The sequence below is a fragment of the Pseudopodoces humilis genome, chromosome 7, assembly GCF_049639895.1.
Source record: "Pseudopodoces humilis isolate 2021_Gansu_Grassland_sample_001 chromosome 7, ASM4963989v1, whole genome shotgun sequence".
Taxonomy (NCBI): Eukaryota; Metazoa; Chordata; class Aves; order Passeriformes; family Paridae; genus Pseudopodoces; species Pseudopodoces humilis.
In genome coordinates this window covers 5,392,482-5,419,441 of record NC_142206.1, presented here as the reverse complement: position 1 = coordinate 5,419,441, position 26,960 = coordinate 5,392,482, and the positions used below count along the sequence as shown (strand labels likewise).

Below are 26,960 nucleotides of genomic sequence, written 5' to 3'. Positions count from 1 at the left end.
ATACCAGTGGATGGCACTATCACGAATAAAACTTTTGAAAACAGCATAAAACACAAAACAGAAGTCTGTAGAGAGAATTTTATCATTTCGAAAGGGCAAAATTGGCCCCAAAACTGCAGCCAGGGCAGGGAGGGTACCTGCAGCAGCCCTGCCTGCAGATGACTGAGGCCCTTCTACCCAGTAATGCTTCATTTTTCTCTTTGAGGGGCTCCTGGCTGGGCTGCCAGGAATCTCCCTTGTGCTGGAGGCTGCCAAAACACCCATGAGGGTCTGTACCAGCCCCAAAAGGGGGGGATGCCTCACCCTAGGTGGGTCTGGGGTAGGTCTGAGCTCAAACCATGGTGACGGGGAGGGTTTTGCTGTGCAGTCCATATTAAACATGGTCTGGAGGGAGCCTGAGAGGCTCAGTGTGGTACCCAGAGTGGGAATGGAGGCTGGAGAGATGAGCAGCAGGGATGGGGCACAGCTGAAGGAGAGGGGACCACGATGGTGTGACTTTTAGGATGAGGTCCGGGTGGGAAGGGGGATGATGCAGGGAGAGAGCAGAGGTGAGAGCGAGAGTGGTCGAAGCTCGGCTGAGCCTGTGCCGAAAAGGGTCCCGACTTTAGCCCCGGTGCCTCCCACCACGGTCAGACCTCAGCACCGGAGCAGCTCCGGCACCCGGCCTCACCCCAGGCATAGGCACCGCTGTGCCAGCACTGCCCCAGCCCCTGGACCTGGGGGTCCCTCTGTGGCCCCCTCCTCTTCGTAAGGCACGGGGGGCTTGGGTCCCGCATTGGCAGATACGGCTCTCAGCGCGACATCATCCGCACAAACTCTGCCGGAGGAAAACACACATGGAACATCCCAGCTGTCCCTGGAGGCTCTCCTGGCCCTTTCCCTGCTCCTACCTTCAAAGTCCACCAGGCCATCGCCATTGAGATCCACGTCCTTGAGGATCTCATCCACCTCCCGATAGTTGAGCTGCTGCCCCAGGAGCTTGCGCATGGCCTCCCGCAGCTCTGCCATGCTGATCTGTCCGTCCCCATTGGTGTCAAACTACAGACAAGGTCCTGTTGCCACCGGCCACCCCTGGCATGCTGGAAGCCTACCTGCCCGTCCCCGCCGTCCCCGTACCTCACGGAAGGCATCACGCAGCTCCTTGATCCCAATCATATCCGCCGTCTCCGCCAGCATCTTGGGGCCCATCAGCTCCACGAAATCATCAAAATCCACCTTGCCCCCGGCTGTGGCAGGAGAGGGGTGTCAGCAGGGCATGGGGCAGGGATTGAAGGGGACCGGCTGCCCCACCACGTACTGATCTGCTGGGACAGCTCGATGAGCTCCATCTCCGTGGGCATGTAACCCATGGTCCGCATGCACTCGCCCAGGTCCTTGTAGCTGATGTAGCCATCGTGGTCCTTGTCAAACTCCCGGAATGCCTGCTTCAGCTCTGGGGACACCACAGCGTCACCACCGGCACCCCGGCACCGCCACCCACCTGAGCAGGACCCCCTCCCCAGCGCCTCACCTTCAATCTCCTCGGGCCGCAGCTCCCGGTCCTGGGGAAGAGAAAACGGGAAGAGACGAAGGAGGGGTCCTACTCCCGGCAATCCTACCGGGATTCTGCCCTAAGTCCCCCGGGAGCGCAGGCAGCACACGGGGAGGGGACGGTCGCGTACCCGTTGGGTGATGGCGATGCTCTGCCGCAGGAAGATGCAGGCCGGCCCCACCAGCCCCTGCAGCACCGAGTATCCCTGCATCGGGGGGGTTTGCGCCGCGTCCAGCACGTCCTCGGGGTCCTCTGCGCCGGAGCCTGGAGCGCCCGAGCGCGGCTTCCCATCCTGCGGGTGGAGCAGGCATCAGCGGCGAGGGGGGGCCAAGCAGGGACCCCCTCCTCCTCCTCCTCCTCCTCCTCCTCCTCCCGCTGCCCCGCGGGGTATCGCAGCCCTGCCCTACCTTGGGGAGCCGCCGCTCAGGGGTCTTGGTGCAGTTGCCCATGGCTGGGGGCTGCCCCCGCGCCGCAGGACATGCCTGGCCCCGGGTGGGGGGGGCTGGCTGGCGCAGACCGTGGGGCTGCCACCGGGGATTTGAGGTTTTTATGGAATATCTGGGGATATGCAGGGCAGGCGCGGGGGGGTGGGTGCCGCGCCCGCGTGCATAATCCTCCGGATTATTCCCCGCTCGGCCGCCCTGCTCCAGATGTGGGCAGCCGCCCAGCTGTTCCCCAGTCTCGCAGCCTCCCTGCGAGGGCACGCAGGATCCCCGGTACCCACCGTGCCCCTGCCCTGTCCCCGCTGCCGGTTACCTGCCCAAAAGCAGGGGGCGGCCGGGACCCCGGCTCTTCGGCAGCCCACTGACGCTCCACGGGGGACGCACCACTACGGTTTAATCTTCCCCGGCTCCCAGCAGCGCCGGCGCTGCCGGGACGCCTGAGCCGAGGGGCCGGGCGGGAGCCGCGGGCACCCCTCCGGCCAGGGCCGTGGTGCCGGGGGGTGCCCCGGCAGATGGGGGGCGCGGGGCTGCCAGCGCCGCGCCGCTGCGGCCCGCGGAAGAGGAAGAACATTCCGCCCGCTCCTGCTCCTTCTCCCCACCACCGGGACCGAACAGGAGGAAACCAGATCTTCCCGAACCTGCGCTCGTCCCTCGCAGGGACGAGGCCACCGCTCTCCCCGGGGCCCGCCGTGTCGCCCGGAGACCGGGTGGAGCGCAGCGCCCCCCCGGGGCGCTGGGAGGGAGGAGCGGGGCGCCCCGGGGGGCTCCGGGTGGGGCGGGCGGGGGGGCTCCGGTTTCAGCGCCGAAACCCGAGCCGGGCCCGGGCGGGGGGCACGGGCCGGTGCGCCGCCAGCGAGGCCACGCCCCCTCCGGGGCCACGAGCCCGCCTTGCGAGCGCGCCCCCTGCTCTGGCCCCGCCCCCTCCGCGCGGCCCCGCCCCCAAACAGGCCCCGGTCCGGCCTCTCTCCCTGACGTCACTGCCGCGCCGCCGGCGCTCCCCCTGACGTCACCGCGGGGGCGGCTGAAGGTGACGGTGGTCGGTCCCGGTGCCGGTGCCCCCCGCCATGGCCGGCAGGCAGCTGCTGGCGCTACGGCGCCTGTCCGCCGCCTCCTACTCGGTGAGAGGGGATGGGGCGGGGAGCGCCGGGACCATGCGAGACGGGTCCCGGTGCTCCCTGTGCTGAATCCGTGTGTCCCCCTCAGACGGCGCCCAAGAAGACGCAGTTCGGGTCGCTGCGGGATGAGGACCGGATCTTCACCAACCTCTACGGGCGGCACGACTGGCGGTGAGTAGCGGGAGCAGCGCGGGGAGCGCCGGTGCGCCGAGCCCCGTGCCCGGTGCCACCGTGCCCGGTGCCCGCAGGCTGCAGGGCGCGCTCCGCCGCGGGGATTGGTACAAGACGAAGGAGATCCTGCTCAAGGGGGTGGACTGGATCCTCGGCGAGATCAAGACCTCGGGGCTGCGGGGCCGCGGCGGCGCCGGGTTCCCCACCGGGCTCAAGTGGAGCTTCATGAACAAACCCCCGGACGGGAGGTGAGACCAGGACCGGCCACAGCTCCGGTACCGCGGCCCCGCCCTGGGGGAGCCCCCCCTGACGTGAGCTGCCCGCAGACCCAAGTACCTGGTGGTGAACGCGGACGAGGGCGAGCCAGGCACCTGCAAGGACCGGGAGATCATGCGGCACGACCCGCACAAGCTGCTGGAGGGCTGCCTGGTGGCGGGGCGGGCCATGGGGGCCCGTGCCGCCTACATCTACATCCGCGGGGAGTTCTACAACGAGGCCTCCAACCTGCAGGTGGGGGGAGCGCCCCACAGCCACCCCACAGCTCCTGGCGTGGCTCGGGGCGCTCCCGGGCTCAGCAGCTGCCCCGCTGCAGGTGGCCATCCGTGAGGCGTACGAGGCCGGGCTGCTGGGCGGCGATGCCTGCGGGTCGGGGTACGCCTTTGACGTGTTCGTGGTGCGCGGAGCCGGCGCCTACATCTGCGGGGAGGAGACAGCACTCATCGAGTCCATCGAGGGCAAGCAGGGGAAGCCCCGCCTCAAGCCCCCCTTCCCCGCTGATGTGGGTACGGCCCCACAGTTCTGTCCTTAATTGCCAGCTGCCACTCCAAAACAGCTGTCCCCAGGACACCGTCCTGCTGCGAGGACAGCACCACAGCCAACACCATGTCCACTGAGAGCTCCCACTGTTTCATGAAACGGTGTGGGTTGTAGGGGACCTGAAAACACTGTCTCATTCCACCCCGCTTCCATGGGCCACATACCGTGATCCCAGGTTGCTCCAAACCCTGTTGAACCTGGCCTTGGACACTTCCAGGGGTGGGGCAGCCACAGCATCTTTGAGCCACTTGTGCCAGGGCATCACCACCCTCACAGGGAGGAGTTTTTTCCCAATGTTTTTCCAGGTGTGTTTGGCTGCCCCACCACGGTGGCCAACGTGGAGACGGTGTCGGTGGCCCCCACGATCTGCCGACGCGGCGGTGCCTGGTTCGCCAGCTTCGGCCGGGAGCGGAATTCCGGCACCAAGCTCTTCAACATCTCGGGGCACGTCAACACGCCCTGCACGGTGGAGGAGGAGATGTCGGTGCCGCTGAAGGAGCTCATCGAGAAACACGCCGGTGAGTGCCGTGGCCGAGCCGGGCCAGAGCGGGGCTGGAGTTGCCCATCCTGACCATCCTGTCTGCAGGAGGTGTCCGTGGGGGCTGGGACAACCTGCTGGCCGTCATCCCGGGCGGCTCCTCCACGCCGCTGCTGCCCAAATCCGTGTGTGAGACGGTGCTGATGGACTTCGATTCCCTGGTGCAGGCACAGAGCGGGCTGGGCACGGCCGCCGTCATCGTCATGGATAAATCGGTAAGGGATGGGCCCCCAGTGGCTCCCCCAGCCACGGTGGGACCTTCACCTTCCTCACCCTCCCTCTTGTCCCAGACCGACGTCATCAAAGCCATCGCACGCCTGATCGAGTTCTACAAGCATGAGAGCTGTGGGCAGTGCACCCCGTGCCGGGAAGGTGAGCAGGGGGCCGTGGGTGAGGGGCTGCGGGGCGGGGCACTGCAGGGACCCATCCCAATTCCCACAGGCGTGGACTGGATGAACAAGGTGATGGCGCGGTTTGTGCGGGGCGACGCGCAGGCCGCCGAGATCGACGCGCTCTGGGAGATCAGCAAGCAGATCGAGGGACACACTATCTGTGCCCTGGGTGATGGTGCAGCCTGGCCCGTGCAGGTGAGGGGCTCAGAGGGCTTGGAGGGGCCAGCAGCGTTCCCCCACCCCACTGACCAACTCCCCTGCCCCATGCAGGGCCTTATCCGCCACTTCCGCCCCGAGCTGGAGGAGAGGATGCGGCGCTACAACGAGGCCAAAGCCCGAGCGGCGTCGGCGTAAGGATTCACCACCACACCTCCCTTCTCCTGCTTGGAAGGGGTTTCTGGGGTGTTGGCAGCACTCAGAGGGTTCTCCAGAGGGTCCTCAATAAATGGTGCTGTGCTCCCAGGCTCTGCTGTGGACATATTAATGGTAGGAAGGGTCTGACAAAGCAGAGGGCCTCTGAGTCCTGCTGCCCCTGGAGCAGGAGATCCTCAGGGATCACGGGGTCACACAGCTGGGGCCTGGATACCCCAGAGAGGAGATCCTGGATTTCCATGAGGCTGGGGGTGGGACAGAGGCGATGGCTGTAACGTACTGACAGACAGTCCCCTCCTTGGGGACCCTACACTCCTTGTCCCCGCTGCAGTGGCACCAGGACTCCTCCCTCCTCCTGTGCCCGTGCCAAGGGACCAGCTGTCCTGGCCACATTCCACAACTCGAAGCCCAGGGCAGTTCCAAACATGGCTTTTACTGAATCACAGTGTGCGACATCAGTGCTGAGCTCAGAGCCGTGTCCCCCGTGCACGGGTGGAGAACCGAGGCACGGGACCCCACAGCCTCCCCCTGCCGCTCCCCGCTCAGGCCGGGTCTTTCCTGGGAGGCACGTGGGTCTTCCTGCGGTAGCGGCCAGGCACCAGCAGCTCCAGGGTCAGCTCGGTGACGATGGCTGTGAGCCCCCACACCTTGTGGGGGCCGTTGAGGAACACAGGCAAGGTGTATCCATAGCCGCTGGCCGTACGGAAGTTGGTGTAGCCCTGGTTCTCCTTGCGGAGCAGGTGAGCCAGGGGCAGGGTGAACACCTCCTCCACCTGTCAGCACAGACCACAGTGACCAGGAGCGGCTGCCATGGGAAGGGGAGCGGGCCTGGGGAGGAGTCACTCACCTCGTCAGGGTTGGGGTTCAGTGTCAAGGCCTCCAGCGGCCCCAGGTTGGCCACGACGGGTGCCACGGTCATTCCATGCTGGAAGGTGTGTCAGCAAGGGACAGGGTAACACCCCCTCCCCCAAGTGCCTGCACCCTGACCCCCCTGCACCCAGTGCAGGCACCCATCATGTGTGTCACTCCCTCACCTGTTGCCTTGAATCCCCAGAACTCTTGTCACTTGTGTCCCTGCTGACCTGTCCCTGTCACCTGTAACCCATCAGCTGTGTCCCTGTCACACCAAATCCACCACCCTTGTCCCTGCTGCCCTCTCCCTGTCACCCAGAATCCCCACCATCTGTAACACCTATCACCTGTGTCCCTGACCTGTCCCTGAACCTGTCACACATGACCCTGTTGCCTTTTCCTTGTCATTCCAATCCTCTGCTGCCTGCAACCTCCCTCACCTCTGTGTTCCTGTCCCTCTGTCACCTGTACACTGTCACCCATCTCCCTGTTGCCTTGTCCCTGTCACCCAGAACTCTTGCTGTCACCTGTGTCCCTACTGCTTTGTCTCTGTCAACTGAACCCCTTCTCTGTGTTCCTGCGGCCTTGTCACCCCTGTCACCCCTTGTTCCTGTCACCTGTGCCCCTGTCACCCCAAACCCATCACACCAGAACCCTTATCCCCGTCTCCTCAAACCCGTCACTCATGACCCTCCTGCCTTTCCCCGGTCACCCACGACTCTGCCACCTTCCCTGTCACCTTGAACCCATCCCCGTGTCCCTGCCTCCTGCCCTTTTGCTCTCGTCCCCGCACGCCCTCGTCCCCGCCGATCCCCGGTACCCGGTCGGGCAGTGTCCGAAGCTGTCCCCAGACGCTGCTGGGTGCCACCGCCACCCCCAGCTCCTCCCGCGTCTCCCGCAGAGCCGTGGCCACCGCGTCCCCGTCCGCCGGGTCCCGCCGCCCACCGGGGAAGCTGCGGGAGGGATGGGGGGGGTCAGGGCCGGCTCGGCCCCGGTGCCCGCTCCCCCCGCCGGTACCTGACGTCGCCGCTGTGGGGGCCGGCGAGGCGGCGGGAGCGGAGCGTGAAGAGCAGCGCGGGGCGGCCGCGCACCGAGCACAGCGGCACCAGCACCGCGGCCGCCGCCGCCGCGCCCCCCGCTCCCGCCGCCAGCCGCGCCCGGCACCGCCGCTCGCTGCCGCCGCTCAGCACATCCCCCGCGTCCCCTGCACCGCCCGGGCCCGCCATGGCGCCGGCACGGGGCGGGGAGGAGCGGCGAGGGAGGAGGGACACAGGGAGACACCGGCACCGCCCCCCGCACCGAGCTCGCTCCCGCCCCGGCCCGGCCGTCCCGGGGGCGCGGCAGTCCGGCCCGGTGCACGACAGCCTCCGCCGGCGCGGAACGGCCCCTGCCGGGTCTGAAACCGCCTGCCAGCTTGGCCATGCCCTCGTTCGGTACGCGACAGCCGCCGCCAGGCGTGTGACCCACGTCCCACCTTCGCAATGTGCCTGCCAGGTGTGCAAGTCCTGTTCCAGCCGTGCAGCAGCCTCCACCAGGTGTGCAACAACTCCTGCCAGGTGTGTGACCTACCTTCCAGCTTTGCAACAACCCTCCGGCTCTGCCGGTTGTGCAAGTCCTGCTCCAGCTGTGCTATAACCCTCATCACGTGTGCAGCAGCCCCCGCCAGATGTGCAATGACCCCTTGCTGTGACCCCACCAGCTGTGTGACCGCGCCTCCCAGCTCTACACACCCCCCTGGGTGTGCAAACCTCTGCCCAGGTGTGCAAGGCTCACCTCTACCCCTTCCATGGGCCTTGCAAGGACCCTTCCAGGTGTCCAACAACCCCTTCCAGGCACACATTCCTCCCACTTCTGACAGCTCCCACATGCCACTGGCCCTCCGTGTCACCAGGTGCCTGGGGTTGCCAGGGAATTTCCCCTGTGGAAACAGCCTCAACAGTGTTTGAGGCTGGGAAAAGGCTCCCAGATAAATCAGGGAATGCTGGTGACCGTCTTCCTAGGAAACCCCCACAGACAGAAACTCTCACACTTGCACCTTCAGCTCTCAGCAGGAAATGATTTTTAAAAAACTGTATAGAAATCAACACTCTCCATGATTCTTTGCTTCCAGAGCCCAGCATTGGCTCCACAATCCCACTCCCATCTTCGGAATCAGCGGAACCTCCGCTCCTCCCACACGTATCGCTTCCCTGCTGGAACCTTGCGGAAGAACAGGCTGTTCCCTCGGCTCATGTTGCCCTGGAAAGGGAAAACGACCATGGAGGACACAAGGCCCAAGGTGGCCTCTCCAACCCCACAGAGCTCCCACCCGGCTCCTCTCCGTGTCCTGGTGCATCCCAGACTCAGCACTTACCTCCCTGTGCAGCTGGCTCCAGCAATCCAGCCAGGAGGAGTAGGTGGGTGCATAAGGAAGGAGACCCCCAGCCAACCTGAGGAAGAAGGGAAAGACCCACTGGGAATTATTCCCACAGGGAACTATTCTTACCCAGGAATGACCCATCCCCTCTGTGGCTCCACACTGGGTTGAACAACAAAAAAACCTTTTCCCACTTCAAGCAAAGAGGGATCAACCTTGTGGAGCCCTGGAAGCACCTTCCCATCTGGGAATTTTGGACAAGTGGTTCCAGGAGCTGTTCCAGGGCAGAGTGTCAGTGGGATTAGGGACTCACCCGCAGTTGTTCACAGCCATCAGGTTGGAGACCAGGACGAAGGGATAGGTCAGCATGCTGGCAAAGAACTGCAGGAAAAGCGGGGATCGGTGGGATGTTCCCTCTTCCCTCCACATGGGGAGATCCCCTGGGAGTTTCACCCCAGAGAGGGAGCCCACTCCTGCCACCTCCACAGGGTCACACATTTCCTCCACGGAGCATCCCTTGGCCTGTGGGCTGATCCTGCTGATCCCAGCCTGGCTCCATCCCCACCCTGGCAGCCGCAGGATTCCGGGAACACACCACTCCCTAGGGAAAGGATCCACGTCCTGCCCGTGGCTGTACTCACCCCAGTGACCGCGTGGGAGTAGCTATTCACCTCGGTCATGGTGGAGACCTGAGGGAGGAGCAACAGCACCTGAATCCCCCCCAGAACGGGGCCATGGCTCCCAGAACAGCCCTGGAGCTGCCCCCGTCAGCTCCCGGCTCCCTGGATCCCGGAGCGGAGCCTACCCCGCTCTCCAGCGCGTATGTGTTGATGAGGTAGGCCAGCATGTTGCACAGCCACAGGGAGAGGATGTCCCCGAGGAGCCGTGGGATGAGGCCGCTGCAAGGGAACAAACAGTAGGAATGTCGGCTGAGGGTTGGGATCCGACTGTGCGGAGAGCTGGGAACGGCTGGTTTTGGGACAGGGGCAGCTGTTCCCACAGCAGCTGGGTGACGGGGAACGGCCATCCCTGGGAATGGGGATGCTCAGGTGAGTGATCCGGAGCTGCTGGAGGGATTGAAGAAACTCCCCAGAGGGCTCTGGGACCTTCCCACTGATGTCAGCCCCGCCGTGCCCCTCCCCGCCTTGCCAGCACTCACGCGAAGAATCCCAGGATTCCCTCTTCCTGGTAGATTGTGGTGAAGGCGCTTAGTGTCCCACTGGGATAGGGAGAAAGAGAAGGGACAACGTCAGGGCGATGCAGGACCCCAAAGCTCCCGGAGCCCCCAGAGCCCCCAGGCCGTACCTGTACTTGGTCTCACGGCCGATGAACTGCACCATGCAGCGCAGGGTGATCACTGCGGGGACACGGGAGCGACACGGGAGTGACGGGAAGCGCCTGGCACCGCGCCCCCCGGTCCCCTGGGATGGGGGGACACCTACCGTGGAAGGGGTGGGTGATGAGGGTGGCGGCGGAGCGGGCGACCATCTCCTGGGAGGTCTGGGAACAAAGGGAACATCACCAGGAGGGGACAGGGATGTGACATCCCACTGCCTTCCTCCTCCTCCTCCTCCTCACCTGCTTGAGCACATGCTCCAGTGAGAACACCTTCTTGCTGACTCCAGGCTGGAGGGGGAAGGAAGAGACAGTTGGGAACAGCCCGGAGAAGGGATGCTGTCCCCAGGCTGGGGGTGGAAGCTCCCGGCCCACTGGAGCGCTCCAGAGCCAGGGCTGGGGCTGTCCAAAGCCAGGGGGCGAGGGGAGGGAGAGAGGGAACAGAGAAAGGAGAGAAGGAGGAGGAAAGGATGGAGGGAAACAAAGGGGAAAAGGAGGAGGGAAGAAATGGAGAAGGGAAAATGGAGAGAAGAACAGAAGGGAAGAGAGAAGAGGAGGAGGGAAAGGAGAAAGAAAAAGGAGAAAGGAATGAGGGAAAGAAGAAGAGAAAGAAAAAAGAAGGGAGGAATAGAAAAACAGAGAAATGGAAAGAGGGAGAAGGAAGGAGACAGGGATGAAGGGAAGGGAAGGATGGATTCCCTGTGGGAAGCACCTCTGCACCCACCTCAGACTGCTCAGCCTCCTGGTACCGCTGTGGAGCAAAGGGCAGGGTCAGCGCGGGGAGCCAGGGGGCCCCGGTGTCCCCTTGTCCCGGCGGCAGAACCCCCGGTTCCCGCAGCGCCCCGGGCCCGGCGCCCCGCCCGTGCCGGTACCTGCAGCACTTTGCTGTGCACCACGGTGCCGATGGCGCTGGAGCAGAGGCGGGGGGCGAGGCCTTTGAAGAGTCCCGCTCTCCCGTCCACCTTTACGATGTGCTTGGCTGGGGACAGCGGGGACCGTCAGCCCCGGGGGGACACCACGGCGGCACCGGGACGGCGCCGGGGCGGCCCCACCGGGGCGGACTCACCGTAAGAGAAGAGGCCGGGCAGCTGGTATACCTGGCGGCCGAAGATGTTCCTCCCCAGGGTGGGCGGCAGTGGCTCGTAGCCCACCTGCATCGGGGACGGGCAGGCTGTACCCCACGCGCGGCCCACACCGAGCCCGGTACCCCCTCTCAACCCCGCCACTCCCGCCCTTACCTGCACCAGCACCTTCACGTACATGAGCGGCTGCGAGAGCACGGTGAGCCCCGAGCCCAGCAGCACCTGCGAAGCCGTGTCCACCATGGTGCCGCCCCGGCGTCACGGCACAGAAGGACACGGCCCCGGCCGCCGCCGCTTCCGCTTCCGCCTCCCCGGTAGTTCCGGCGCCGCCGTTACGCACTTCCGGTCTCTGGGGGCGCCCTGGGAGCTCAGCGGCTGCCATGGAAACGCCCGGCGGCGCCGGGGGGGCGTTGCCATGGCAACGGGGCCTGCGGGCCTGGGGTACCCACGGGGCCTGCGGGGACACCGTGGGGACAGGGGGACAGCGTGGTGGCAGGGCTGAGGAGACGCCAGGGTGGCAGAGTTCGCGACGCCGCAACCCTAGAGCCCAAAGTGACACCGCCGTGGTAGGGCCGAGGTAACACCACAGGCATAGGCTGACACCATGGTGGCTCGGGGTTGGGTGCAAGCAAGACTCTGACCGGGCCCGGGGACAAAGGGACCCCTGAGGGGACATCGCAATGAGAACAGGCAGCACCAGGCATGGACACGGAGGTGGCAGCATCTTTACTGCCGAGCGCAGGCGGAGCAGCGTGAGGCCACTGCAGGGACAGTGAGGGGATGTGCCCTGTCCTGGGGTCTGCGCCTGCCCCGCTGCCAGGATGGCCCCGGGATCGCTCCCACTGCTGGATCCCGGGAATAGTCACTGGTGGCACCACGGCGGCAGGAGCTCCGCGGTGGCCTGTGGTGTGTCACAGCGCTTGTGCCATTGTCCAGCTGATGCCTTCCCTTGGTAGCACAGCGGCCATTCCCTGCTTCGGGTGCCCTGGGAAGGGCCACTCCAGAGTCAGCTACAGACACCTCTCCTGTGATGGCACGGGGGACATTCCCTGCTCCAGCTGCCCTGGGAAAGGTGACACTGGAGCTGGCTTTGGGCTTCTCTCCCGCACTGCCACCTCCACTCTGGACACCAGGAAGAACTGGATGCCTGCGGGTCCCAGCCTGGGGGGCACAGGAGAGGGGTCAGACCCACTTGAGGTGTGGGACAGCACTGGGGACAAGTCTCCCTGCAGGACTGTCCCCTCGGGGCCTGGATGAACTGTGGTGGCTCCAGGCTCACCGGGAAGCTGGTGAGGCTCCGGTTTGTTCGGCGCAGGGAATTCCTTGCTCTCTGTCTCTGCAACCGCTTCCTCCTCCGTGGCTCCATCTGTGCTGGGTGGTAAAGTGGCACTGGGACATCTGCACCCTCTGTCACCTTGTTCCACCCTGGCTCTGCGTCCCTCCCACCTCAAAATCAGTGGCACATGGGAACTCACTGGCCGATCGGGGCTGTGGAAGTCATCTGGGATCCCATCGGACACAGAGCTGTCGGAGCCACTGGTGCTGCAGGGGGGAAGAGCCATCTGCAGCCCTCAGTGGCACCTCGGGGTGACAGGGGGTGACAGGGGATGACATACCTGGACTCAAGCTCTGAGGGGGACACATCGCTCCAGCTGTCTCCAGAGCCCAGCTCACGACCCATCTGCTGCTGCAGGAGCGCATCCGCCTCCACCAGGCACTGCTGGAACTGCAGGACAGTGCCGGTGTCCCGGTGTCACCGTGGTCCCACAGCACCGGGGCACCCTAGGCCAGGTCCAAGCCCACCTTGGCAGGCGCAGGGTCGCAGAAGTCAAGCAGGGTGTCACAGAGGAGACGGCCCAGTGACCCGAGGTCCTCCACACTGAAGTGCGAGCTCCTCCTGCCTGGAGGGGACAGGGAAAAGGAAACAAGGGCAGCTCCCCAACCCAGGACCACCCGCCTGACACCGTCCCTGTGGCTGTGGCAGCCTCTCACCCAGTGTGGAGCCACTGAAAGCCACCTCTAGGGTGTAGCTGTGGGAGACGCCCAGGCGCCACATGGAGACCCGGCCTGTCCCCTCTCTGCTCTTCTGCACCTGGAACTTGCAGCTGGAGAAAGAGAACTGGAGGGCCCCAGGGTCAGAGGGGTCCCAACCCCAGAGGGACAGCTCGGGAAGCAGCACGGTGGCTGCATTCCCACTGTCACCACAACACGTGGCTCTGAGGGATCCGTGTCCCACCTTGTCGGGGGCGTTTTTGCTCAGCATCAGGGGGAACACACGCTGGCGCAGCCGTGTCCCAGTGCTGTCCCCACCGGCATCGCAGCCATACATGAAGACGTTGTTCTTCCGGCTGTGCCCGTGGAAGTCGCAGTACAGCAGCACCTCCCGCTCCGCCAGCACCCTGCACGCATCAGGATATGGCCACCAGCACCGCCACAGGAGTGGCCCTGTCCCACCGGCTCCTCACGCCCCCCTCACCTCTGGACCATGGCCCGCAGGTGCCACACGCCGGGGAAGGAGCCGGGAAGCGCCATCCCATAGGCCCTGTTGGGATCCCGTCCCGCCAAGGAGCAGCGGGAGTTGCCCACCACCACCCCATCGGGGTTGAGCATCGGCACCACCTTGAAGACGAAGAGACGGCGCAGGAGCCTGGCGTCCGCGTGGGCGCTCAGCAGGAAATCGAGGAATCCCCTCATGGCCCAGGAGCCGCCACTCTCTCCAGGGTGCACGCGGGCGCTCGCCACCACCACCCGCTTGCCGGCCGTGCCGCCTGGGCTGGTGATGGTCAGCAGGTACACGGTGTTGCCGGCCAGGCTGCGGCACAGCGCCTGCACCACGCAGTACCGCGAGCGCGCCGGGTCAGCCGCCAGCGTGCGCAGGTAGCGCTGCAGGTCCGAGTAGGTGTAGGGGTAGCAGGAGGCGAAGAAGCACGTGTCGCCATCGTGCGGGAAGCGCACCGTCCAGCTGAGCCGGAACATCGGCGGCTCCCCTGCCCTGCCACGGTAGTAGCAGATGTCAGTTCCCACCCGGTGCCAGCCTATGCCACGGCTCTGAGCATCCTGCTGGGAGTAGAGCAGTGGCTGCAGGCCCTGGCCGTAGAGGCTCTTGGGCTTGGCCATGTTGGCGATGGTGAAGCGGTAGAGCGGCTCCTGCCGAGTGTTTTGGACACGGAAGTAGAACCACTGCGTGTGTTTGGCCGTGTACAGGTCCGGCCGCAGCGTCAGCACGTACTCATAGGGACCCCTGTGTGGAGGGAAGGGTCACGCTCTGGATCCAGGCCTGACATGAAAGGCCCCATGCCCCCCGCTCTCTGTCTTACACCTTGATGGCCTTTTGGAGGTTCCCACTCTCAAAGCGGGACTCAAAGAGCAGCGTGGTGTCCTGGGGACCCTCCAAGGGGGCTGCTGGCGAGGAGAGCGGCCCCGGGGCACCCCCGACCCGAGCACGGGTAAAGCAGGAGCCTTGGAGCGCTGTGGGGGGAGCAGAGACAGTGGTGGGGGTCTGGGGAGAGCGGAGGCACTCAGGGGCGCTGCCCGTGCTCTGTTACCTGGGCTGGAGTGGTAGACAACGGTGCCCTGCTCCTCACTGAGGGTGTACAGGGCCTGCTCCAGGCCCATGGGTGGGCAGAAGGGCTCCGGTTTAGGGGGGACCCACTCTGGGAGGCAGAGGGACACAAACGCCATATGCACAACAGGGTTCTGGCACAGGAGTGAGGCGGGGGGACAGCTGGAGCATTCTCTCACCGATGTGCTCAATTGTCTCCTGGATGACTTCACACTCCACAGGCCAGCGGGGAGCGGGGAGAGAGAATGGAGCCTGTGGTTTTCCTGGAAACCTCCAGGACTGTGTTGAGGGGGCCAGCCTGCCCTGGCAGGGGGTCTGCTCCACCACCCCAGGGGCTGCAAGAGCACCAGGAAAGGGTGGGGGTCTCCAGTGGGGCTGGGGTAGTGGTATCCCCCAAAACCAAGGCAGGGGCAGGGAGAGGCCCTCCCATCACGCTTGCTGTGCTGGGAGGACGCTGTGCTGGGGGGCTGTGAAGGGCTGCAGGGTCTCACTCACGGTTTGGCTTGTGCCCAGGACCTTGCTGCCAGCCATGGCCAGTGTTGCCCATGGTGGATGTCTCTTCCCTGCCCGTCTTCTCATCTTGGGGAGAACAGCACTGCGGCAGGGGGCCAGAGGGGACACGGCCCAGGGACAGGAGGGGACACAACACAGCAGCCAGGGCTCACCTCGGAAGTAGCCATAGAAGCGCAGGTGGGTGCGGATGAAGCTGTCATAGGGCTTCAGGACCTGTCCCCCACCAAACCCCCCCAGAGCCCCCTCCCCTCCCTGGGCAGCGCGGTGCCCCGTGGGCTCCATGGCTGTGAGAGCTCCGGGAGACCTGGAACAGCAGCAGCAGTGTCAGGGCTGGGCTGGCATGTGGTTGCTGAGCTACAGAGAGGAATGGGGCGGTCCCGGAGCAGAGCTGGGAAAGGAGCCAGAGGGATTTCAGAGTCATTAAGGCTGGAAAAGACCTCCAAGATCTTTGAGTCCAACCTGTGACCAATCCCCACCTTGTCACCCAGACCAGAGCACTGAGTGCCATGTCCAGTCATTCCTTGGACACTTCCAGGGCTGGGAACTCCATAACCTTCCTGAGCAGCCCATTCTGATGCCTGACACCATTTTCTATAAAGAAATTCCTCCTCATGTCCAACCTCAACTTCCCCTGGCAGAGCTTGAGGCTGTTTTCTCTTGTCCTGTCCTTGTTCCCTGGCAGCAGAGCCTGACACACCCCCCGGCTGCACCCTCCTGTCAGGGTCTTGTGGAGAGCCAGAAGGTCCCCACTGATCCTCCTTTTCTCCAGGCTGAGCCCCCCCAGCTCCTCCTGGTGCTCCAGACCCTCCCCCTGCATCATTCCCTTCTTTGGACAGCCCCTCTGTTGCCATGAGGGCTCCAAATCTGTCCCCAAGGCTGGAAGTGGCCCAGCAGTGCCAGAACAGGGGACAGGCCTGTGGCCACACACCAATGCTGGAACAGCTCAGGTGCCATCTGCCTTTTGCCCACCTGGTCTTCAGCTGCTCCCACCAGCACCTCCAGGGCCTTTCCCAGCTTTCCCGCCTCTTCCCCCAGCCTAGAGCATTCCACAGGGTTTGTGTAACCCAAGTGTAGGACCCGGCCCTTGGCCTTTACCCTCACACCTTTACCCTCAGCCCTTCAATCCAGCCTCTCCAGTTTCCTCCGCAGAGCCCTCCTGCCCTCCACAATACACACACACCCACCCAACTTGTAGTCGTGGATTCCAGCGGTCTGTTGTGCTCCCCATCCCCATCTACCACCCACCCCCAGCAGAATCAATGAGATGGCACTTCCCAAACTGCTACAATTTATTGGACAATGGTCAAAGGAACTGTACATCTGTAAAAAAAACCAAAACAAAACAAAAAAACCCCAAGAGGTGGGCATGGCACAGCATGCCTCATGTGCTCGAGGCCGTTTTCCTCCGCTTCAGCCGTGAACGCCAGTCCTCTGGCAGCGCCTCGAAGTTGGCGTTCCTCTCGGCCATGCCACTGCAGGGACAAAGTGGGATGTCAGCACCCAGCTGGTCCTCTCATGGATCCCCCACCTTTACAAGGGACATTTACAAATGTCCTGGTGCCAGCACCCGGAATCTGTACCTCATCAGCTGCTGCTGCTTCCACTCCTCGATGCGCCGCTGGGCTGTGGTCTCCCGGTCCTCCTCACTGGAGCTGGAATTCTCCTCCTCATCCAGCTCCCGCTGGATACTTTGCCACTTCTTCACCAGCGATGGCATCTTTGTCTTACCCTTCTTGCCCTGTGCCACAAAAATAACAGTGGTGAATGCAGCTGGAAAGGGAGGAGGGAAGGAATGTTGCCGATGTGGGACCACCCATCTGGCCTACCTTGTCCTTGCGTCCCTTCCTTGGCTTCTCCTTCTCTGGAGGCAGCGGAGCCTTGGGGGTGGGCGGTGGGGGTGTCTGTGGGGGTGGCGGGGGCGGCGGCTGCTCGGCTGTGGTGCTGGCGGCTGGCAGGGCTGCCCGTGCCGGCACCGGCTGCGCGGCGGCCGTGGTGGCCAGGCTGACGGGCACGGCGCACTCCGAGTATCCCATCATGGAAGGTGCGGCAGGTCCCGTCACACCCAGGTAGCTGGACTGCAGTCCCAGTGCCGTGGGCTGAGGACCGGCGTGGCCCGGAGCCATGCGGAGGTTGGGGCGTCCCTGGATCTCACTCTGGAGGCGCTGGCGCGGCCTCAGGGAGGCCAAGGGCACGGCTGATGGCTGGTACTTGCCCGTGGCCATCAGGGGCTGGCTGTAGATGACGGGACAGCTGCCGATGGTGGCCGTGCGCTGCATCAGCCCCGGGCTCATCTCCACTGCTTTCCTCTTCTGTGGTTTGGCCGAGAGCAGCGGGGCTGGGCTCGGATCAACGGTGACCTGGAAGAGAGTGCCGAGGTGAATGCTGAGCCAGGAGCACCGTTATACACCCATTTCCCAGAGTCTCACACCCTGCAATCAGTGGAGCCCTTGCCTCACTGCTCACCTGGCTGCTGCTGGCCGCGGGCCGCACCAGGGACTTGAGGGGAGCATCTTCTTCTGTTCCTGGGGCAGGCGGCTCCTCACCCCCCTCATCTTCCATCTCCACTTCCTGGATCTCCCCGTCTTCTCCAGGCGGTGGGGGTGGTGGGGGAGGCGGCGGGGGCGAGTCTGGGGGGGGTGGAGGCGGCGGAGGCATTTCCAAAGGCAAGGGAGGTTGGAGGACGGGGACGGAGGACTGAAGCAGAGTCCAAAATGGAGTGAGCGGCATGAGAGACGTAGCAGGAACTTGGCCCGAGAAGGATTCTTTACCAAGGGAGCCTGAAGAATACACATTGACACGGGCTTGAATGCCCGGCCTATGGTCTGCACCACCTGCTCCTGCCTGCGGTCCCCACTTGGAAACACCACCACCGAGGACTGCCCTGCCCCCACCCCCGCTCTGGGGCCAGGACCCCCAGTGCCAGCCAGGCGTACCTGTGGGGCGCTCGGCGGGCCCCTCGGTGTGCTCTCCTTTGTCTTTGGGAGGTGGCTTTGGAGGACCGTCGGGTTTTCTGTCGGCGGCGCCTCGCTGTCCCTCCTCTTCGTCCTCCCCATCGGGGAACTCCCATTGCGACTCTCCCGAGCGCTCGTTAACATAGAAATAGCGTCTATGCTCCCTAGATCACAAGAAAGAGAAGGAGGCTTCAGCTTCCCTTCTCCGCCCCCGACACTCCAAGGTGGGCCTGCCCACGACAGCGGTGCGCTCTCGCAGGGGAGACCCTCGTGCAGCAGGGCTGCCACTCTCCCACACGCAACAAACAACTTTGAGGACAGAGGCAGGAGAGGCCCGAGCCGACTCGCTCAAAGCTATTTGCTATCGCTGGCTGCGGGAACGTCGCCCTGAGCCCCCCGCTCCGAGGGAGGGGAGGGCCGGGAACGCTGGCGACGTCTCGCTAACATTGGGACTTTCAGCACGGCCTTGGCTGAAAGTCGCCCTCCGAGAAGAGGCACCGGGGAACAGCCCAATGGAGGGAAGCGGCTGCCCCCCTACCCCATGGTGCGCAGAGGTTTTTATGATACTCTTGGTGTCAAACACACAGTGAATGCTAGAGAGAGGGAGCGGATCTGGGAGCTGAAAAACAAAAGAGCAAAGATTTCAAACAAAGGAAAATTAATCAAGAAAGCCAAATAGACAAAGAAATGTTTGGGTCTGACCTGCTGGCAGGAGACAGAAATCTTGTTCTTCATTCCGTCGGTGAGTTGAAGTTTGTCCTTTGGAAGAGCTGTTGGTCAGAAGAGTTGATCCAGAGATCCTGCAAAGTTCACAGAGCTCTCGCATGCGCGACCCCCCAGGCCCGCCCTCCACAGCGCTTGGACACTCGCGAGAGGGACAACCAGCTCTGTCCGTCAGGGAATCGGCTCCGTCGCAAAGCACTGGGCACTCCGTTTGGATCCTCCAGTTTGGCGGCCGGCCCAAACTCTGCGAGTGCCGGACGTTTCTCTGCCTGCCCAGCACTAACAGAAGCCGCTCTCAGTCTGCCAGAGGGACGGCGCCAGCGTCGTCGGGTGGTTGATGGTCACAAATCATGTCTGAGATGTCAGAGATGAAAGGTGAGAAAGGAGGAGAGCGCGTACCTGTCCCAGTGGCAGGACCAGCCTTTAGGGGTGGCGTTTATTTCGTATTGTTTAAGCTGTTCGGCTGCATCTTGGAGTTTGCGTTTGAGGTAGTTTCCATTGAGAGCACCTTCTCGCCAGTCTGCAATGCGGGTCTAGAGGGCAAGAACCGGGGGAAGCCGTTGAGGTGGGCTGCCAGTGGCCCCGGGGGGGACAGGACTCGAGGATCGGGAGGCTCCCTTCCGGCACGGGACGCGGGGGGCCAGGAGGAGGACACCCCACCTCCGCGCCAAGCCACGCTCTCCCCCCGCCGAGGAAGGGAGGGCCCTGCGCGGCGAGGCGCCACGAGGCTCACGCAGCACCGGCGCTCGGACGGCGGATTGCATCCGATCCGCTCCGGAACACAAGGCCGGAGCGAGGGGCGAAGGCTCGGTTACCTCTGTCTGCAACAGCAACATGTGGAAGTTGGAGATAGATTGTCTGTTGATGCCCAGGAACTCCAATTTACTAGTCAGAGTATTGGCCAGCTCTCCAATCTGAAACTGCCAGGAGAAAGGGCAGAGTCAAGAGCTGCCCTCTGGGAGCAGCATCGGGCGGCTGTGGCCCTGCGGCTCTCAGGAAACACCGCTCGGGACCACCCGTGGCCCCTCAGCCTGGAGGGACCGGGACGTGCCACCCTGGCCCTGTGTGCCTGTCACTCCCTCTGTTAAGTCCCGCTACATCCTGCACCCCAGGGACAGGGCAGTGTGGGTGGCTGGGTGACAGCTCCTCCACAGACTGTGCTTGACTCTGTGTGGAAGGACAGCATGGGCTCAGGTAGCTCTGGTACTTTGGAGTTACAGCAGAACCAATGCCATGGCATATATCTAAGAATATTTCCCAAGTAAATGGGCCAGGATGTCATTCCAGGTTCTATAAATAATTGCTTTCCAGAGGAACTAGCTGGAAAGCAGCAGAAAGGGATTACAGCTCTGGATTTACTCCAGAGCAGAGAAAGCAGCTACATCAAAACTCAGGTCAGCTCACAGCAACCATGGCTACTCATCCCCAGCATCCCATGGGAGTGAAACCTCCAGTCTGGGGACACGGGGATCCCTGTGTCCATCCCCCTGCCTGAAGGCACTGCATGGAAGCAGCCACAAGTCAGAAAGGAATCAGGAACAGTAACAGGGATGTCTGCAAGTGGCATCAGCACCGCTTTAAAAATGTCTGTTTTTAACTTCACTCCTCAGAAGAGGCTTTGGAATGTCCACCAAAGCCACCAAGGAAGCATCTGTCTCTAGAGAGGGAATGGGCCAGACAAGCAAGCCCTAGAGAAGACCAAGGCAGGCATATGAATTCCCATGTTAATGTGGCTCTGGAGAAGCCAGGGAACATCCCGGAGCAGAGGGTGACTTGGGAGCGGTGGTGCTGTCGCAGCTCCTGTAACCAGAGAGATCCCAACCCGATGAGCAAACGGTACTGGTTACCCAGGGAGCCGGCATTCCTCCAACAGCTCTAAGGGAATCCTGCATGGAAAAGCACCACACGGTCTGTCACAGCACCCACTGGGACCAGAGGGAGGGGGGACAGCAGAGGGGACCAGCAAGTCCAGCCCTGCTACAGGCTTAATTTTTTTTTATTTAATAAACTGATTTAAAAATCAGGTCTCAAGTGGATACTGCACTGAGGGAGGCTCAATTTTCATCTGGGAATGACACATCTTAAAATCCTTTAAGGAGTTGCTTTAAGGGAGAGATGTGGGATTTCTCACAAGGACAAAAGGACCTTCCCTTTCACACCACAAAAATTCTTTAAGTGGTGGGAAATGAGGACAGGGATGGGCAACTCTCACTGCGGGTTCCACCTGGGCTCCACCATGAGCTGGCGATTCCCCATCTGCCACAGGGAGGTGACACATTTCCCAACGTCACAGAATTACTCCAGAGCCAAATTTTATGCTGCAGGAGGTCTCATGGTAATAAGTGACATGGGGACTAAATGACAAATGAGAAAGATCTCCCCTACTGCTCTGTCATACTGCCCTAGAGCCTGGAGCTCTGCTATAGATCAGGGAATCGATCCAATGCAGCTGAAGGAGCAAACCAAGGCTCAGAGAAGAGCTATCAGCAGGATGCTGCAGAAATCCCCAGGGCTTCCCCAGCTCTCATCTAAAAGTAATGCCGGGCGAAGGGCAGAGTGGTACCGTCAGCCTCAAGAAACGGAGAGATTACGGACGAGGAGTCTTCAGCCTGGAAACGGGACGACTGAGCGGGCCAGAGACTGGAATATTGTTATTGGTGAAAACAAAGTCAAGATCAAACTGGTTGTTCTCTGTCACAACAACACCCAGGGCTCAGTCTTTTCCCCCCCACACCCTCCTTTCATCCAAGCTTTTGCTGCTGAATCCTACTGGAGACAGGATATTGTCCCAGTCCTGCACAGCCCTTCCTTCACAAGCTGCTCCCACAGGGATCTGAGCTTTAAAGCTTTAAAAGCTTCAGGTGGGTCAAATCCAGAGCCCAAAGCTCCAGTGTTCCCAGGGAAGAGGTGGCTGGGGGAGCCAGTGTGTCCCTTGTTTCTGCTGGCAGCTGGAGTACCCATGACATCCCTCATCTCACAGACACGCACCTCTGCCTCTCCGTACCTTTAGATCCTGCTCCTCCTCTTCCATTTTTGGAGCCCCTTGTGATTTGGCTTTTTCCTGAGGCTCCTCAGATTCTGTCTCTTTGTCTGAGCTTGGATCAGTTGCTTCTGTGCTCGGAGCTGCAGGAGAAGGAAGGACAGGTCAGTCCTTGTCCCACCACCCTGGCAGTGCCAGCAGCTGGCTGGACACTGTGTCTGGAACCAAAACCAACGTGGGTAACAGTGGGGAAAGAACTAGGACCCACCAGAGCCAGTGACAAAAGCCTGAAATTTAAAAGGAAAGATGGTCACCACTCTGTGTTTTGATGATGGGGATCCTTCCAGAAGGGTAACATGGGAAGGGGAGAGGCTGCTACAGCGCAAAGCAGAAATGAGGCAAGGCCCGTTAAATTTGGCATCAGGGAAGCAGGAAGAGACTAACCCCCAAAATCTGTCATCTTAATAATCTGTTAATTACAGGTACTAGGTATTCAATGAGTTAATTATGAAAGACTGAAGAGGTCCCCAAAAGCTGCCAATACCAGAAGGTTTTGCCTTCAGATGACTAATTCACTGTCAAAACAATCAATTCCAAGGAAGGAAGTTTATGACAGAGTCCCACAGGCCTCTGGGGAAAGAAACCCCAGTTCTCATCACATCCTGGCATTGGAAGGCAGGACACTTCCCTAAATCATGCTCCAGCAGCAGGGTGCTCAATTTAAACTGGTTATTTTGGAGTGATAGCTTGTTGTTCCCCAGGTTAAGGTGGAATCTGGTGGTGCTGGGAAGAGCTGGCTTCAGGGTTATCTGGAAAGCCCTCTGGCAAAACCATTCATTTTCCTAAGCGAAAATGACATCACTGATTTAATGACAGAGTTGTCACCCAGCTCATGCCCCTGCCTTAAGCAGAGGCACCTCAGGGCCACAAGAACCCCGGGATGGGGCAGGCCCAGCAGGACACAGCCTGCTGCATGCACTTTAGTACCAGTTTTTTCTTGGAAGAGCAGTTTGATTCAGCTTTCTGTGCTGCAGGCACACAAATCATGTGCTGGGAAGGGACTGGCACATCCAGAGAAAAGGAGAATTGGGGGGACCATCTTGCTCCCAACAATGCCCTGAGAGGAGGGTGGAGTCAGGCTCTGCTCCCAGGGAACAAGAGACAGAACAAGAGAAACAGCCTTAAGTTGTGCATGGGGAGGTTTGAGTTGGATACTGGGGAAAGCTTCTTAATGGAAAGAGCTGTCCAGTCCTTGCACAGGCTGCACATAGATGTGGTAGAGTCCCCATCCCTGGAGGGATTTAAAAGCCATGTGGATGTGGCACTTGGGGACATGGGTTAGTAGCGGCCTTGGCAGTGCTGGGGGAATAGCTGGATTCCATGACCTCATGGAGTTGTTCCAACTTGAACAACCCCACAAATTCTACAATCTGGGAGTCCCAGAGCTGATGGGAACACAGAGTGTTCCTTAAAATGCTATAGCTGGTGCATTTTGGGAAGCACAGCTCTGGGGGATCCAACAGGAACACGATGGGTATTTGTGTATGACTGATACATCCACAGACACCCTGAGTTGAACCAGCCCCACAGAAACAGTGGCTGCCTTGCCGCAAGGGCCTGAGTTACATTCCCTACACACTGAGTGTGGGATCCTGGAGTGACTCCAGGGACACTTCAGCTGTCTGGAATTTGGTACCAGGCAGCTCAAAAACTGAACTTTAGAAGTGGAGGGTGACAATTCCCAGTGTGCCATAGGCTGGATTTGTGATGTTGGGAGGAACGGGAAAGCAATGGGATGTGAGGCAGCTGCTATCTGTGTCCCTTCTTCCAAGGAACCACTGAATATGACACTCTTCTCCCTATGTGGGTAATTAGGATAGGGAGACTGGCAGAGGAGCAGCTTATCCCAGTGAGGTTGGCCTGTGACACAGCCACCCCTCAGCCTGTCTCCACCTGGCACACGTACCTCATGGCCCTTCCCGGCTCTGCTCTGTGGGTCTTCAGGGAAAGGAGACCCCCTGCTCCTCCCTCCAAAGGAAGCCTTTCCAATTACCTGCTTCTCCTGCTTCTGGGCTCTCCCGGCCCGTTTTGCTGGAGCCTAGACTGGCAGACTCAGGGCTGGTGGCTCCCACAAACAGTTTCCATTTCCCTCGCTTGGAGGCCAGCCTGCGGGACGCATCCTGCGAGGCCGACTGGCTCCCATCGGAGAGCGGGCTGGAGCCCGAAATGCTGCCATCGCCTTCCTCCAAGGCACGCAGCTCTGCCTGCCGAGACACAACATCCCCGTTTATTCCCAGCAATGCTGTGCCTGCATGTGTGGCCCTGTTTCCAGGACAAACATCTCCCCTTACCTTTTTCCTCTCCAGCACCATCTCCAGCTCAAGTGTGTCCTGTTCTTCCTCCTCCTCTGCGCTCTCCCCTGATTGCACCACACTGCACAGATCCTCCTGCCCTGTGTCTTCCAGGGGGTCCCTGCTGGGCTCTGGCTCTTCAGGGGCAGCCGGCGCCTCTTCCACTTTCACCTCCTCTTCCAGAGGTGGCTCAACCTCCTCTTTGCAGATCACTTTCCTCCTCCAGCGCTCCTCTTCCTCCTTCACCACGTCAGGCACCAGCGGGGCCAGGAGGGCCGCAGCCACTCCCTTCCTCTCTTCTTCACTGTTGGAGAGAGCCTGCACTCCTTCATTCACCTCCTGTGGGATGAGCTCCGTGTGAGCTTTCTGGCAGCTGCCTGGGAAAGCCCATGCGCTGCCAGGCCCCTCCCAGGGCTGTGGATGGAGCAGAGCATCCCAGTTGCTTTCAAGGAAGCCCAAGGAGGTGCCTGCTAGCCCCGTGACAGCCAAAACCCATACGACTGACCTTCTTCACCTCCCGCTTGCTGAGGCCAGTCCCACGGCCAGCACTGCCTGGGGTCCCCTTCTCCTGAGAGAATGGCTCTGTGGTTGCCATGAAGCTGCCGTTAGTGCCTGCCATGGTGCTGCTGAGGAAGAGAAAAGGGAATGAAGGGTGGGACTGGGACAACATCCCAGAGGGAAACATCCTGGAGGTCTCACCCACCTGTGCTGGTAATGCTGCAGGCCCTGGACCTGCGTCGCCAAGTACTGCGGCAGCTCCCAGGTCACCTCGTTGCTCTGGGTGTTCCAATAGTAGTAGCAGCCGGTGTTCTCATCCCACACTTCCTGCCAGTCACCCATCTCCAGCTCTCCCACTGCCGGGGGAACAAGGGCAGCCTGTCACTCCCCTCTCCCCAGTGACACCCGTTTGTCAGCACCCCCCTGGGAGAGAGGAATGGTGCTCACCTCCGGCCAGTGAGCACTGGGTGTCATACTGCCACTCTGGGGCCGGTGTCGAACCCGTGCCGTTGGCTGTGCCCGACGATGGGCCTGTGCCCGAATCCTTTGGCTCCGGGCGGGGAGGCGTGGGGGGTGGCACAGAGGAGGAGGAGGAGGAGGAAGAGGAGGCAGGGGTGGGCTCAGCGGGCTGTGGAGGGGCTGTGATGGCATCAATCTCCTGTAAAAACAGCGTCCCATTGTGAGCTTCAAATCAAAGCACTAACTGGATGAAGACAGTATCTTTGTGAAACTCCCCTCCTCCAACCACCCCTCCCTCTTGTCATCCTGGCCGGAGTGGCACTCACAGCCAGGAAGTTTGCCAAGGTGCTGTCGATGTCAGCAGAATTGCTGCCGTTGGCATCCGTGGAACGGGCTGGCTTCTCCGGTGTCTCGCCCTCCTCATCATCGCTGTCAGCATAGGCACCCAGCAGGCACAAACCTCCTGGAGAAGGGAGAGAGAATCCTCAGGGGAATCCTCCTGCTGCCACAGGGCATTGGATCCCACCCCCACCCTTCCCTCCAGGTGCCACTGTCATCCCAAGGGGAACAGCCCCTGTACAAGTGCAAGGGAGGAATCAGCACAGGAACCAGTAACAAAACTCATTTAAGAATGAGCAGCTGCCTCTTGGGAAATAACAGCACGATTAAAATAATTAAAATGGAAACAACTCCAGCCCCAAAGTGAATTATTTAGGAAAGGGTTAACTATCTTCCCTTAAAAGTAATAGCTGAGCCTGGATGATTATCCTGTGTTAAAAATAAGGGGTTATGGAGAGGGAAACAAACACAGTCACATAAAAAACCCCTTATGTTTTGCACAAAACCCACCACGCTTAGAACCATAAAACCCACACTCGGCACCTCCAAAAACTATTTGGAACCTCACAGCCCTGCACTTTTAGGACCAAAACTCCAAATATACGACCAAAAAAAATCACACAAAGGACCAAACTCCTACATTTAGGAGCCCTAACACTCCACATCTAGTATCAAAACCGGCTAAACTTAGGACCAAACCCCCCATAATTTGAACTTAAGAAAAAAATCATGTTTTGGACCCAAAAAATGACATCTGAATCAACCCCCTTAATTTAATCCAAAAAGTCCCATTTATAACCAGAACTCTTAACATTTTTTTATAATTATTGTGCATCGGGGGCCGCCAGCACCCCTAAATCCCGAAATTCTCCCCCGAGTGTTCTAGGGGGGATGTAATGCCGCGTCTCACCCCAGAGCGCTCCCTTACCTGTGGCCTTGACCGCGGCGGGAACGGGGGGCGGCGGATTGGGCGGGTTGCGGGGCGGCTCCGCCACCGTCTCGGGCTCATCTGCGGGGCAGAAGCGTCAATTACGCGGAGAGCTCGGACCGGGGGGATAGCGGGGGAGGCCGGATCGAGACCTCCCGGTACCGACAGGCCACGCTAGGCCGCACTAGGCCGCGCCCCACCAACAAAGCGCCCCCCGATTCCACCCGCCTTCTTCGCCTTACCCGGCTCGGAGCCCGAGTCGCCCCCCTCGCCCGCGGGTCCCGCCGCCTCGTCGCGGCGCGGCGCGGGCGGGGAGAGCTGCAGGATGGGCCGGCGTCCGGGCGCGGCCCGCGCCTTCTTCCCCATGGCGGCGGCGGCGGCGGCGGCGGCGGCTGCGCCTCAGGGCTGTGGCCGCGCGCGCCGCGCGCAGGGGGCGGTGCGCTTACGTCACAAAAGGGGCGGAGCATGCGCGAGACGCGCTCCCTATGGATGGGGACGAGCCAGAGGTTACGGCCCCATCCGGACCTGAGGCTCCGTCCTGCCCTATAGCATAGTCCCGCCCCTTGATCCCGGATCCCCTACAGCCCTGTGCTGCCCTCCGGGCTTGTGGTCACATGCTATCCTATAGCATAATCCTATAGTTCTTCCTGGGG

At 61.6% G+C, this 26,960-nt stretch overlaps 6 protein-coding genes across 11 annotated transcripts; 1 reads left to right on the top strand and 5 right to left on the bottom strand.

Annotated features, from left to right (window-relative positions):
* Positions 1-114: 114 nt before the first annotated feature.
* CABP2 (calcium binding protein 2) lies at positions 115-2,545 on the bottom strand. Of its 4 annotated transcripts, XM_088057269.1 has the most exons (8): positions 2,288-2,545; positions 1,939-2,115; positions 1,662-1,823; positions 1,511-1,541; positions 1,298-1,432; positions 1,117-1,226; positions 891-1,038; positions 664-817 (listed from the first exon to the last, which is right to left on the bottom strand). In XM_088057269.1, exons 1-8 carry the CDS (start codon positions 2,543-2,545, stop codon positions 792-794), a joined length of 1,047 nt encoding a protein of 348 aa, XP_087913395.1. In that variant the 3' UTR covers positions 664-791. The 4 variants fall into 4 exon arrangements, with proteins under 4 accessions (XP_014113323.2, XP_087913395.1, XP_087913394.1 ...); XM_088057268.1 differs by lacking the exon at positions 1,939-2,115; XM_005529046.3 differs by lacking the exon at positions 2,288-2,545 and having other exon boundaries at positions 1,939-2,052.
* Positions 2,546-2,963: 418 nt separating this feature from the next.
* Positions 2,964-5,469, top strand: NDUFV1 (NADH:ubiquinone oxidoreductase core subunit V1). Its single transcript, XM_005529045.3, has 10 exons — positions 2,964-3,092; positions 3,178-3,260; positions 3,338-3,508; positions 3,587-3,770; positions 3,853-4,042; positions 4,382-4,594; positions 4,663-4,829; positions 4,905-4,986; positions 5,056-5,201; positions 5,277-5,469. Exons 1-10 carry the CDS (start codon positions 3,039-3,041, stop codon positions 5,358-5,360), a joined length of 1,374 nt encoding a protein of 457 aa, XP_005529102.1. The 5' UTR covers positions 2,964-3,038; the 3' UTR covers positions 5,361-5,469.
* Positions 5,470-5,791: 322 nt separating this feature from the next.
* LOC102101547 (mitochondrial coenzyme A diphosphatase NUDT8) lies at positions 5,792-7,456 on the bottom strand. Its single transcript, XM_014257811.2, has 4 exons — positions 7,248-7,456; positions 7,051-7,183; positions 6,226-6,303; positions 5,792-6,151 (listed from the first exon to the last, which is right to left on the bottom strand). The coding sequence occupies exons 1-4, from the start codon at positions 7,454-7,456 to the stop codon at positions 5,921-5,923; spliced, it is 651 nt and encodes a 216-aa protein (XP_014113286.2). The 3' UTR covers positions 5,792-5,920.
* An 810-nt stretch (positions 7,457-8,266) lies between these two features.
* On the bottom strand, positions 8,267-11,310 carry MTCH2 (mitochondrial carrier 2). Its single transcript, XM_005529049.3, has 13 exons — positions 11,160-11,310; positions 10,988-11,072; positions 10,794-10,900; positions 10,646-10,672; positions 10,165-10,212; positions 10,029-10,086; positions 9,892-9,943; positions 9,746-9,805; positions 9,392-9,485; positions 9,228-9,275; positions 8,900-8,967; positions 8,584-8,659; positions 8,267-8,468 (listed from the first exon to the last, which is right to left on the bottom strand). The coding sequence occupies exons 1-13, from the start codon at positions 11,244-11,246 to the stop codon at positions 8,382-8,384; spliced, it is 897 nt and encodes a 298-aa protein (XP_005529106.1). The 5' UTR covers positions 11,247-11,310; the 3' UTR covers positions 8,267-8,381.
* LOC102101291 (AGBL carboxypeptidase 2) lies at positions 11,262-15,360 on the bottom strand. The gene is made up of 13 exons (XM_088057425.1): positions 15,231-15,360; positions 15,061-15,144; positions 14,745-14,900; positions 14,549-14,656; positions 14,321-14,471; positions 13,480-14,244; positions 13,240-13,402; positions 12,989-13,122; positions 12,807-12,900; positions 12,620-12,729; positions 12,283-12,545; positions 12,083-12,164; positions 11,262-11,457 (listed from the first exon to the last, which is right to left on the bottom strand). The coding sequence occupies exons 1-13, from the start codon at positions 15,358-15,360 to the stop codon at positions 11,262-11,264; spliced, it is 2,436 nt and encodes an 811-aa protein (XP_087913551.1).
* A 994-nt stretch (positions 15,361-16,354) lies between these two features.
* On the bottom strand, positions 16,355-26,673 carry FNBP4 (formin binding protein 4). 3 transcript variants are annotated; one of them, XM_088057416.1, is made up of 17 exons: positions 26,550-26,673; positions 26,308-26,388; positions 25,367-25,503; positions 25,029-25,239; positions 24,787-24,937; positions 24,589-24,709; positions 24,084-24,422; positions 23,786-23,996; positions 21,757-21,875; positions 19,568-19,672; positions 19,152-19,285; positions 18,732-18,829; positions 18,012-18,193; positions 17,542-17,772; positions 16,905-17,435; positions 16,659-16,816; positions 16,355-16,550 (listed from the first exon to the last, which is right to left on the bottom strand). In XM_088057416.1, exons 1-17 carry the CDS (start codon positions 26,671-26,673, stop codon positions 16,460-16,462), a joined length of 3,024 nt encoding a protein of 1,007 aa, XP_087913542.1. In that variant the 3' UTR covers positions 16,355-16,459. The 3 variants fall into 3 exon arrangements, with proteins under 3 accessions (XP_087913542.1, XP_014113287.2, XP_087913541.1); XM_014257812.2 differs by lacking the exon at positions 18,732-18,829 and having other exon boundaries at positions 17,542-17,855; XM_088057415.1 differs by lacking the exon at positions 18,732-18,829 and having other exon boundaries at positions 17,542-17,855; positions 24,589-24,706.
* Between the last annotated feature and the right edge of the window lie 287 nt (positions 26,674-26,960).

What these genes read in the sequence shown, in the direction of transcription:
- CABP2 (XM_014257848.2), bottom strand. Translation starts at nt 2,545, where the DNA reads ATGTTCTTCCTCTTCCGCGGGCCGCAGCGGCGCGGCGCTGGCAGCCCC. An exon ending in GCGGCCCGAGGAGATTGAAG is followed by an intron (nt 1,433 to 1,510) that starts GTGAGGCGCTGG and finishes TGGTGTCCCCAG; the next exon opens with AGCTGAAGCAGGCATTCCGG. An exon ending in TGCGTGATGCCTTCCGTGAG is followed by an intron (nt 1,039 to 1,116) that starts GTACGGGGACGG and finishes CCTTGTCTGTAG; the next exon opens with TTTGACACCAATGGGGACGG.
- NDUFV1 (XM_005529045.3), top strand. Translation starts at nt 3,039, where the DNA reads ATGGCCGGCAGGCAGCTGCTGGCGCTACGGCGCCTGTCCGCCGCCTCC. An exon ending in GCTCATCGAGAAACACGCCG is followed by an intron (nt 4,595 to 4,662) that starts GTGAGTGCCGTG and finishes TCCTGTCTGCAG; the next exon opens with GAGGTGTCCGTGGGGGCTGG. An exon ending in TCATCGTCATGGATAAATCG is followed by an intron (nt 4,830 to 4,904) that starts GTAAGGGATGGG and finishes CTCTTGTCCCAG; the next exon opens with ACCGACGTCATCAAAGCCAT.
- LOC102101547 (XM_014257811.2), bottom strand. Translation starts at nt 7,456, where the DNA reads ATGGCGGGCCCGGGCGGTGCAGGGGACGCGGGGGATGTGCTGAGCGGC. An exon ending in CCCCACAGCGGCGACGTCAG is followed by an intron (nt 7,184 to 7,247) that starts GTACCGGCGGGG and finishes TCCCTCCCGCAG; the next exon opens with CTTCCCCGGTGGGCGGCGGG. An exon ending in TTCGGACACTGCCCGACCGG is followed by an intron (nt 6,304 to 7,050) that starts GTACCGGGGATC and finishes CACACCTTCCAG; the next exon opens with CATGGAATGACCGTGGCACC.
- MTCH2 (XM_005529049.3), bottom strand. Translation starts at nt 11,246, where the DNA reads ATGGTGGACACGGCTTCGCAGGTGCTGCTGGGCTCGGGGCTCACCGTG. An exon ending in TGCACAGCAAAGTGCTGCAG is followed by an intron (nt 10,673 to 10,793) that starts GTACCGGCACGG and finishes TTTGCTCCACAG; the next exon opens with CGGTACCAGGAGGCTGAGCA. An exon ending in TGGAGCATGTGCTCAAGCAG is followed by an intron (nt 10,087 to 10,164) that starts GTGAGGAGGAGG and finishes CTTTGTTCCCAG; the next exon opens with ACCTCCCAGGAGATGGTCGC.
- LOC102101291 (XM_088057425.1), bottom strand. Translation starts at nt 15,360, where the DNA reads ATGGAGCCCACGGGGCACCGCGCTGCCCAGGGAGGGGAGGGGGCTCTG. An exon ending in CCCTCAGAGCTTGAGTCCAG is followed by an intron (nt 12,546 to 12,619) that starts GTATGTCATCCC and finishes TCCCCCCTGCAG; the next exon opens with CACCAGTGGCTCCGACAGCT. An exon ending in GAAGCCCAAAGCCAGCTCCA is followed by an intron (nt 11,458 to 12,082) that starts GTGTCACCTTTC and finishes GTGTCCCCGCAG; the next exon opens with GCCCCGTGGGTACCCCAGGC.
- FNBP4 (XM_088057416.1), bottom strand. Translation starts at nt 26,673, where the DNA reads ATGGGGAAGAAGGCGCGGGCCGCGCCCGGACGCCGGCCCATCCTGCAG. An exon ending in CGCCGCGGTCAAGGCCACAG is followed by an intron (nt 25,504 to 26,307) that starts GTAAGGGAGCGC and finishes TCCCTTCTCCAG; the next exon opens with GAGGTTTGTGCCTGCTGGGT. An exon ending in CCGCGGCCAGCAGCAGCCAG is followed by an intron (nt 17,436 to 17,541) that starts GTGAGCAGTGAG and finishes ACTCTCTTCCAG; the next exon opens with GTCACCGTTGATCCGAGCCC.